Source organism: Galeopterus variegatus, unplaced genomic scaffold, assembly GCF_000696425.1.
Source record: "Galeopterus variegatus unplaced genomic scaffold, G_variegatus-3.0.2 Scaffold993, whole genome shotgun sequence".
Classification (NCBI taxonomy): Eukaryota; Metazoa; Chordata; class Mammalia; order Dermoptera; family Cynocephalidae; genus Galeopterus; species Galeopterus variegatus.
Window position 1 is genome coordinate 149,218 of NW_007727104.1, and position 11,301 is coordinate 160,518.

General features: G+C 41.7%; 1 protein-coding gene across 3 annotated transcripts in view; it reads right to left on the bottom strand.

Moving 5' to 3' along the window:
- The window catches only part of PTPRM (protein tyrosine phosphatase, receptor type, M), a 361,286-nt gene that overhangs the window by 122,819 nt on the left and 227,166 nt on the right, over positions 1-11,301 (bottom strand). For all 3 annotated transcript variants that reach the window (XM_008574057.1, XM_008574056.1, XM_008574058.1), the window contains one exon: positions 8,539-8,626. In XM_008574057.1, coding sequence (XP_008572279.1) covers positions 8,539-8,626 — 88 coding nt within the window. The remainder of the gene's footprint in view (positions 1-8,538; positions 8,627-11,301) is intronic.

Here is an 11,301-nt window from a genome sequence, read left to right on the forward strand (position 1 = left end):
AATCCTTCCACAACTCTAACAATAGCTAAGGTTTATTTTCATAGCTGTAAAGACACAGAGCCTCAAATGAAGCTCTTCCCAAATGATTCTCAGAGTGGTACTAAGCAGTGCTGCAGTGGCTTCGTCGGAATCGACGGCAAACTCACACTGGCCTGGAGACCCCCAGTGACAGAGCATTCAGATCGAGGTGCCCGACACAGAGACTGGCCAAGGACTGACACCGGGCAGTTCTGGTATTTAAACCAACAGTAGTGGTTGTTCCTCAGTCAATAGATGGTATCAAAATCATGCTCTTTAGCTGCTGTGGATTTATAGTTCTATCTAAGAATCTGGATACCCTGTTTTTAGTAGCATTAATAATTGTTCGTCAGGTGGCCTAAGTGACTGGTATATCTGGATATACCAATATTGAGCTTTATAGAGAATTATAAGAACAACCAGCTATATATATATATATTTGATACATAAGTAAATATATAAAACATACATTTATATAAAAATATGTGTTTATATAATCAATTATACAAATAACAGACAGTTCTAGAGGAATCTTAGAAGACAATAACAAACTAGAGGAAAAAATAACACGGATGTCCAGAGAAGGGCTTCAGGATGCCCCAGAAGGTGAGAAGCAAGATTATGAGGCTGGATAGAGTAACCGGCACTGAGAAGGCTCTTTTTGACATTGTCTCTAGAAAGGTACAAAAACAATGCAACCCAATAGAGAAACAATGAAAGAGAGCCAGGAAGGCATGGGATGGAGGGCAGGAGAGGGCTAGAAAATGCAGCGCCAAAGGCTGGGGCCAAAGGCGACAACCAGGTCAACCATCCAGGAGTGGAAGCCAGAGTCAAGCTTGGGAAGAGCTGGTTGCTGTACAAAGCGGTGCTAACTAAGAATTAAGGAGCAAGATGGTACCTGGAAGTACCTACCAGCTAACTGTGTGGAACGGAGATTTCAAAATGCTGATTTTTTTTTTTTCATTTTAAATGATGTATTGAGCCTGCTGAGCTGAAGAGGAGCACAGGAGCAATGAAGAAGACAAGGCAAGATTCTTTTCAGGTAACAACAATCAATATTGTTGTCATCGTCATTGTCTTTGGTGGCTGGCTGCTATAGGATCTGAACCCTTGATCTTGGTGTTAGCAGCACCACGCTCTAACCCTGACCTAACTGGCCAGCATTTGAGTTCATTTCCATAACAGGTGATGTTCTCAGGAAATTATGACACTGAGAGGTTCATGACTTACCCAAGGTCACTGGGCTAGTATGGGGGGACAATGATTCCAAATCATATCTCTTAATTCCAAACCCCATGTTCTCCTTTGCCCCAAAGGTCTTTCCTGATCAGTCTACCCATGCGTGCACCCTTCTGCATGTTCCCAACAGTGTCTCCATAATACATTTCCCACTGATTTGTGGGCCTGTGATCCATCATTTACTGCATGTCTTGGCCTGGCCTATCCCACAGATTGTAAATTCATGGGAGTAGCAGGTAGGTTTCCTCCTGCTCCACCTCTGTGCCAGATGCACAGACCACATCCACTACCTACATCTGGGATGATGAAATAACCGGTCCTGAGAGTTGAAGATGATGTTGGTGGTGGTAGACATGTGCCCCGGATAGTAGAAAGAGAAAGCCCCCCTCGTGGGATCTGCTGTCCACCAAACTGGGAGTCAGCACACTACACCCTGCCCGGCTCTGAACACAGCCTTCGACTGGAACATGGCCTGGCCCATTTGCTTATGTAGAGTCTGTGGCTGCTTCTGCACTACAACGGCAGGGCTGAGGAGCTCAGCTGAGACTGGCTGGCCTACTGCTATGGTTTGAATATCTATGCCCCCTCCAAAATTCATGTTAAAACTTGTTAATCCCCAATGCAACAGTGTTAAGAGGTGGGTCCTTTATGAGGTGAGGAGGACTCCACCCTCATGAATGGGATCAGTGTTCCTATAAAAGGGCTGCAGGGAGCTGGCTAGGTCCTTTTGGGCTTCTACCCTTCCACTGTGGCCATGTGCAGACACAGTGTTCCTCCCTTCTATAGGATAAAGCAACAAGGTGCCATCCATGAAGTGGAGAGCAGCCCTCATCAGACACCAAATCTGCCAGCGCCTTAATCTTAGACCTCCCAGCCTCCACAGCAGGAGAAATAAATTCCTATTGCTTATAAATACCCAGTCTCAAATATTTTGTTATAGCAGGAGGAACTGATTAAGATGACAGTAAAGACTAAAATATTTAATATTGGGCACTTTACATAAAAAGTTTGCTAAATCCTGCACTAGATTATAATTGCTAGGAAAGCAGTATCCATTTCTGTTAAATCATATTTATACAGAAGTGCCTAGCATGGTGTCTGGCAAATAGTAAGTGGTCAATAAATATCTGCTGAATGAAGAGCTGGATTATTGGGTCTATTTCTGCACACGTTCTCTGTCCAGCTGTGATGAGAAGCAAGGTAGAAGAATGGGATTCAATGTTTCCATGGCTAACAGCTGTACACTGAATACCCAGAAAGGTTGAATAGAGACAAGGCAGGACCTCTGGAGGCTGAATAAGAACTTTAAAGCAGAGAATCCATTTGGAATGCCGTGGTGAGCCTGCAAACTTTTTACAGAAAGCAGTCAGTCAACAAAGGGCCATCCCCATGTTTGCCTGGAGTGGCTATGCCTCTCACTTTACAGAAAAAGTTTGCCAAATCCTACACTAGATTATAATCTCTAGGAAAGCAGTATCCATTTCTGTTAAATCATATTTATACAGAAGTGCCTAGCATGGTGTCTGGCAAATAGTAAGTGGTCAATAAATATCTGCTGAATGAAGAGCTGGATTATTGGGTCTGGCTGGATTATTGGGTCTATTTCAGCACACATTCTCTGTCCAGCTGTGATGAGAAGCAAGGCAGAAGAATGGGATTCAATGTTTCCATGGCTAACAGCTGTACACTGAATACCCAGAAAGGTTGAATAGAGACAAGGCAGGACCTCTGGAGGCTGAATAAGAACTTTAAAGCAGAGAATCCATTTGGAATGCCGTGGTGAGCCTGCAAACTTTTTACAGAAAGCAATCAGTCAATAAAGGGCCATCCCCATGTTTGCCTGGAGGGGCTATGCCTCTACCTGAGTCTAGAAAAACAAACTTTTCTAAATACTTAAACTAGAGAATCACTTTTTTTTTTTTTTTATCACAAAAGGACAACTACCTACTTATGTGATCAGAGGCAAGCCACTTTCTCCCTCCATGCCTCAACTTGAAAATGAAGACAGCACTTAGTAATGAAAATACTGTAATTTGTAGAATTTGTGGTTTTTAAATGTCTGCACAAAAAGGACAGTGCATATTTTTATTACAGTAACACTGGGAGATTGGTTCAGTCACACTTATCTTTCCTTGTGCCCACATATTCATCTACGCTGCCCAGTGCCCTCCCACTGGCCATCCTGGCTTCCCAGACCAGCAGGATGCAGGGCAGCCCTGCTGCTCCCACACTTTTGCACACCTGTCCTGCTATTTTATTTTTTTGTAATTAAAAATAATTGATCATGCATATTCATGGGGTACAGATCTGACTATCACCACCTGTGCCCAAAATGTGATGATCAGATCAATACTATCAGCATGCCCATTACCACAAATTGAAATTATTCCCCGTCTGCCCCACCCCTACCTCTCCCCAACATCTCCCCCCTCTTTCTCTCCACCCCCGGCAACCCTAGGTCTGTTCTCTCCCTCTGCAAGTCAAACACACCACTGTGGTCTTTCTTTCCTTCTTCCTTTCTTAGCTCCCACTTATGAGTGAGGACATGCAGTAATTATCTCTCTGTGCCTGGCATATTTCACTTAACATAATTTTCTCCAAGCTCATCCATGCTGCTGTGAATGGCAGAATTTCATTCTTTTTTATGGCTGAGTAGTATTCCAGTGTGTATATACACCACAATTTCCTTATCCAGTCATCCTTCAATGGACATTTAGGTTGGTTCCATATCTTGACTATTGCAAATAGGACTGCGATGAACATGGGAGTGCAGGTGTCCCTTCAAACTGATGATTTCCATTCCTTTGGGTATGTACCCAGAAGTGGGATTGCTGAGTCGTATGGAAGATCTATCTATAGTTGTTTGAGAAACCTCCATACTGTTTTCCATAGTGGTTATACTAACTTACAGTCCAACCAACAGTGTAGGAGAATTCTCCTCTCTCCACATCCTTGCCAGCATTTGTTATTCTCAGTCTTTTTGATTATAGCCATTCTAACTGGAGTGAAATGATATCTCAGTGTGGTCTTTATTTGCATTTCCCTGATGATTAGTGATGTAGGGCATTTTTTTAAGTACCTGTTGGCCATTTGTATGTCTTCCTTCAAAAAATGTCTATTCAGCTCCTTTGCCCATTTTTTATTTGGGTTATTTGTTTTTTTTTACTGTATAGTTGTTTGAGTTCTTTGTATATTCTTGATATTAATCTCTTGTCAGACATATTGTTTGCAAATATTTTCTCCCATTCTGTAGGCTGCCATTTCACTTTGTTGATTTTTTCCTTTGCTGTGCAGAAGATTTTCAGCTTGATATAATCCTATTTATTTTTTCTTTTGTTGCTTGTACTTTTGGGCTCTTACTCATAAAGTCTTTGCCAGTCCTACTTCCTGAAGTGTTTCCCCTATGTTTTCCATGAGTAGTTTTATAGTTTCAGGTCTTATACTTAGGTCTTTCATCCATTTGGAGTTGATTCTGGTATATGGTGAGAGGTGCAGGTCTAGGTTCATTCTTCTGAATATCTAATTTTCCTAGTACCATTTATTGAAGAGGCAGTCTTCACCTGAACGAATGTTCTTGTTGCCTTTGTCAAAGATCAGTTGGCTGTAAGTATGTAGGTTGATTTCTGGGTTCTCTATTCTGATCCATAGATCCAAGTATCTATTTTTATGCCAATACCATGCTGTTTTGGTTACTATAGCTTTGTAGTATAATTTGAAGTCAGGTAGTATTATGTCCCAGATTGCTCAGGACTGCTTTGGCTATTCATGGTATTTTGTTGTATCATATGAATGTTAGGATTGTTTTTTCTATGTCCATGAAGAATGTCATTGGTATTTTGATGGGGATTGCACTGACTCTGTAGATCACTTTGGGTGGTATGGACATTTTCACTATGTTGATTCTTCCAACTCAAGAGCATGGAATGTCTTTCCATCTTTTTGTGTTTAATTTCTTTCAGTAGTGATTTGTAGTTCTCCTTGTAGAGATCTTTCACCTACTTATGTAAACTGATTGCTAGGTACTTTATTTATTTATTTTTTGGTGACTATTGCAAATGGGCTTACTTTCTTGATTTCTCTGTTAGCTTGTTATTGGAGAACATAAATGCAACTGACTTTTAGGCATTGACTTTATATGCTGCAACATTACTGAAATTATTAATCAGTTCTAGGAGTTTTTTGGTAGTGTCTAGATTTTTCTGTATATAGGATCATGTCATCTGCAAACAGGGACAGTTTGACTTCATCTTTTCCAATCTGGATGCCCTTTATTTCTTTCTCTTGCCTAATTGCTGTGGTTAGTACGTCAATACTATGTTAAATAGGAGTGGTGATAATGGGCATCCTTGTCTTGTTCCTGTGTGTAAGGGTAAAAAGCCTTCAGATTTTTCCCATTCAGGATGATACTGGCAGTACGTTTGTCATAAATGGCTTTTATTGTGTTGAGATATTTCCCTTCCATACTTAATTTGCTAAGAGTCTTTATCATGAAGTGATGTTGAATTTGGTTAAATACTTTTCTGCATCTATTGAGGTAATCATATGGTTTTTGTCCTTGATTTTCTTTATGTGGTGTATCACATTTATTGACTTGCATACATTGAAGTCCTTTGACATCCTGGCCTCTGCCGTGCCCATTCTGAGGTAGGTGACAACTAGTTATAGTAGGTTGATGATTAAACATAAGTTAGACCCTGTTCCACTTCTTAGACAACAGACATAAAGCCATCTAAACAGAACTTCTGCAGAAGGTTCTAACAACGGCCACTCCAGAATTTCTCTACAGGGGTTCTTGGGGGTCAGCCTGGGGGCTAGAGGACTTATCTTGAAGCTACCTTTGAGTGCCCAGTTTTCACTTAATTTGTGTATTTATTTGGGGTGGCTGGAGAGGTGAAGCATGAGCAGGGAGGGGGCTAATATCTTGTCACTGATGCTGGCCTGTGAAGACTGTGATGCTAACAGTAAAAGCTAAGCCAGTGGTGGCCCACCACCCAGCCAGCCATCAGGCAGTGGCTGTGAAAGCTGCTCCTGGGCTAGAATCCTGCCTCTACATCTTACTAACTGTCTAACACTTTTACCCTCTTTTCTGCCCCAGTTTCTTCACTGGGAAAATAGAAACAATAATCTATTGTAAAATAGATACAATAATCTTACCTATTTCATGGTGTCATTACAAGGAAACATAACACGTGGAAAGTGCTTAGAGTGGTGTCTAGCATATGCAAGTGCTTATTAGCAAATGCTAGCTTTTATTTTATTTTTTTTCATTAATCATTCAAAAACATTTTTCAAGTGTCTACCAAGTGCAGGTATTAAACTGCACACGAGGAAGAAGCAAACGAAGTTATATTGGGTGAAGGCCAGCTGGATCCATCAGCACATCTGAAGCCACACTCCTTGACACTGCCTTCTGCAGCTCAGCATGAGGCCCACGTGGGTGATATTACCTCGACTGCAGGACAAGGGCTCATCAACATCCCCTTCCACTTGGTACATGAAGGGAATTCCCCGTTTATCTCCATGAATCCCCTCAAAGTTTTCACAGAGCTGAAGGAACTAGAAAGAATCCCATAAAAGCCATTCAGAGAAATCTGGATTCTTCTAACACTGGAAGGCTTCAGCGGGCTCCCAGAGAACATGAAGGAACTTGGAAAGGTCTACACAGGCCAAGAAGTAATGTTTTCCTTCTCTGAGCCTCTACAGCACTACATGGCTGCAACATAGCGATGTGTCATAGCACTGACCTGCACCATCTTAGGGACAGGGACACATCTCTTCTCTATGACCTTTGTATCCTCAGTGTCCAGCACCTAGAAAGTGTCCTGCAAATGTTGACTGGATTCATTGAGAGGCAATCAAATCCTAGACCTCGGGGCTGCGTCTCCTGTCTGCAGGGACTGGGACAGGACCACTGACACACTAAGCATATTTTAACATGAACAAACAAAACATGCAGTGCTAGCACTTGTGCCCCGCAAAACTGCTGGTTTGGCTTTATTAGTGGCCAAGGAGAAAAACGGGGCATGTTGAGTTAGGACATCTTATATTATACGTAAGCTCCACCTCCCTTTTCTTTTTATAAAGCACACTGCAGATTTGCACTGTCCAATATGGTGACCACTAGTCTCATTTACTATTTAAATTAAAAATAATTAAAATAAAGTAAAAAAAAATTCAGGTCCTCATTTGTACCGGTCACATTCCAAGTGCTTAGCAGCCTCATGTGGCCAGTGGCTACTCTACTGGACAGCACAGACATAGAGCATTTCTACAATCACAGAAAATTCTGTTGGGGAGCACTGCTATAGAATCTATACTGTTGTACTAAGAAATGTTAACTAACTCCGGCAAATAAAATTTAACTGCACTTTCACAATCAATAAAGCTAATATGTTGCTCCCTTGGAATACCCAAACCTTCTAAGTTTGTTTTTTCATAAGTATTAAGACACGATGAGCTAGATGTTCTCCAGGCCTAGTCTCACGATGCTGTTGTTGAATTTAAGAATCTTTCCACACAGCATTCATTCTGTTAGGAAACTATGGTGGGCCATCAGTACCTGTATGCACTCATGTATGACCAGAGCAGTTTAATGTGGGGATGGATGGCCTGAGCCCTGGGAGAAGGAGGCTCATCAATCCTGCACGCCCCATGTCTCAGCATCCTTACGGAACATTAATGAGGTTGGGCTCCATTTGAAAGCTGCCCAAGGCATTATAGATTGGCAACATTCGGTTTCACAGGCACTGGGAATTTCTGAGATATAATTCTAGCTCTTTTGCTGATGAGTATTGTGATATGGGGACTACCATTTAACTTTGAGTTTCAGTCTCCTGTCCTTAAAATGGGGCTATTACTGATCTACCTAACCCAGTGTCCAGAGGATTAATGAGTTAATGTTTGCAGAGAACCGTGAGCTCCTTGCACTAAGGCATGCTGTGCATCATTATTTCTATTCATTCTCATGTCACAGCTGGGAAACATTAGGACTATTATGCTTACTCCTCCTAAAATGTGTTTCCTGTCTCAACATTTTAACATTACCTATGTTACCCAGACCTTAAATCTAAAGGTAAAACAGGGCCCATAGCAAGTGTGTATTGACATATGGGAGTATTTAAGTAGTTTTTCCTTTCTTTAGTAGGAGCATAACAGCAGCTCTCCTAGCAGGATGAAGGCAGTAATTGTGCTATAAATTCTCACTGCGTGCGCCTGGTGGTCAATCTTATCAGACGCAGAAAGAAAACTCTATGACAGCGCAATGACACTGTTAACACTTACATGCAATGATGTTCCCGTATCTGTTCTTCATTCTGTTCTCGTCTTTCTTAGCGGAGTCCCACGGTGCAGACTGCCCTTCGAAGAAGCTCTGGAAGGGGGAGAAAAGAAACAGTACGAATTACAGTTTGGTGCAGTAAACAAAGGGACCTTAAGAATGGGGGATATTCTTAAAGAAGGTAGAACAAGAATCAAGAAGGGAAGAATGTCCACAGGAATGAGATAAGGGATTAGTAAACTATTTTATATCTTTAATATTTCACTTAGCTTTTTCTAAACTTTGTTTTCCTTTAGTTAATATCATACAAACACAGGGATGGGGGCTGAAGAGTGAACCCACAATTTATCTGTGCAACCCAGTAAAATGATTGAGTGTTCACCCCTATCTTACCTGAATATTTAATATAGAAAAAAATAAAATTTCTCTTGATTTCTTAATTATATTACCATTTTTCAATATCCTCCTAAGAGATATAAATACATCTTTTTCCTCCCTACTCACTAACTGAAAGGTTATTTTTGGTTAAAACTGTGCAAGTAGTAAGCTAGGACTTTATGACTTCAAGGCTAAAATCCTGTAATAAACTCTGCCAGAGTATTCTTTTCATTTGTAATGGAGCTTACATGCCCATTTATTTAAGGATTTGGCATTATTACACCCGGGGTCTTTAATCTTAATGTTATTAGATTTTTTTTTTCTGTTCAAGTTATAATGAAAATATCCTCTATCAGTGGACAAGTGAAAAGAAAAAAAAAAATCTGGGACTTTCGTTTCCTCTTTAGTCCACATTGCATTTCACCTTTATGTGGTCAGCTCTAGGAGGAGGTTTGGGAAGCAGGACGGTAGCAGGAAGGATTTAGAAAAGTGGTTTCCTGTCTTTGCCACAGCTACCCTTACACTTGTCACCAGCTGGGAAGGGGGAGGACGAGGGAAGGCAGAAGAAACAAATGTAGAGCAGATGAACGAAAGCACCGTTCTGAAACGCTGTAGGGCCAGAGAGCGTGGCAGCAGGAGCTCGTGTCCTGAACACGCCCTGGACGGCTTTCCGGTTCTCCTTCCTCCCCGAACCTCTATCCCAGCTGTGGTGTTTGGCCAGCTTTGCCATTTCCACTACGCACCAGTATTTCGTGATTAGTCTGTGGTGCAACAGAACGTGTTTATTCCTTTTTATGGGTCCTGTTCTCCCTCATTAGAAAGCTGCTGCTTAGTACTGCTGCGGTAGGATGCACGTGCTCACAGACCCCTTGGGGTGCCTGTGGCTCACCTGCCCACTGCACGGCTCCAACCACGGAACAGACACTGCTGGGCACGTTCTGTTGTTTCTACATCTGTCTCCACCACCAGGCTGTGGACTCCCCGAGAGCGAGGACTGAGTGTTCATCATTTCTGTCTATCCGGGGTCTACACTTCTTGGTAGGAATCCAGTACAGTCATGTGTGGCTTAATGATGGGATACATTCTGAGAAATCTATCATCAGGTGATTTCATTGTTGTGCAAACATCATAGAGTGTATTTACACAAGCCTGGATGGTACAGCCTACTACACACCTGGCTATGTGGAAGAGCCCTCATAATCTTAGGGGACCCCCACAGTATATGTGTCTGTCATTGACCAAAACATTGTTATGCCACGAATGCAATTATTGAATGAATGAATGAATGACTGCAGTGTTTGGTTACAATATGTTTTGGTTTTGATCTCAAAATAAAACTTTATTTCTGCTGCTTACATGTGTGAAGGGTTCTAAGACGTGGGAAACCTGCCTATGCACAGCTTGTAGACTTCACACTGCCATAGTTTGTAAAGTCCGTGCCTTTTCTGTGACCTCTTGTATTGATACTTCTGTTACCCTACAGCTCAGTTTTCATCAGAGAGTGGCGGGAAAGAGAGCCCAATCCCAGCTCTGTCCCACCCTCACGCTTCGGATCTTGTCCTCAGGACATCCACGCAACCACACAGCAGGGGCAGACACCATTTACAGTACATAAGAGCAAAAGGATAGCACTACACACATAAGAGTTAAGAGTTTTAAATTGTCTGTTTTTTGTTTTTTGTTTTTGTCTTTTTCCGTGTCAGGCAATGGATCGCAACCCTCAGTGTTGCCCCCGCACCGGACCGGGGACCGGCAACGGGATCGCAACCCTCGGTGTTGCACCCGCACCTCGCTCAGCCAGTGAGCGGGAACCGGTCTGTATGTGGGATCCGAACCCTCGGGCGGGAGCGCCGCCGCGCTTCCCAAGCGGCGCACTGTAGCAGTGCGCCACCGGGCCGGCCCCTAAATTGTCTGTTTTAACTTAAGGTCCCTTAGTCGTGATTACAGTTGACACCTTATTGTCATAATAGTTTTTACATTATATTTGTCATTTTGAAAAAACATGGGAACAGACCCAGGATCACATGTACTATATATGAACAGGTATATCAATAGGGTCACATGATATATTACTAGCTGAAGGGTAAAATACTGCATGATAGAGGACAAACACAAATAAAAACATTTTTTGGTTACTAATAAATTTAATCAATAAAAATACTAGAAGTAAAAACCACTAGTTAATTCCATCTAGAACAAAAACATTATATAATCAGGGGATTTATTCAAATATGTAACTTCTATTCTGCTATATAAATATGCATTTAAAAATAGCTTCAAGAATTTTAAAGTCAGATATTCTTTTTCTGAATAGTGTCTTTGTTACTCTATGAATGACAATTATTTTACAGTTGAGTAATAACTATTATTTGACTTCCAACAATTTAATT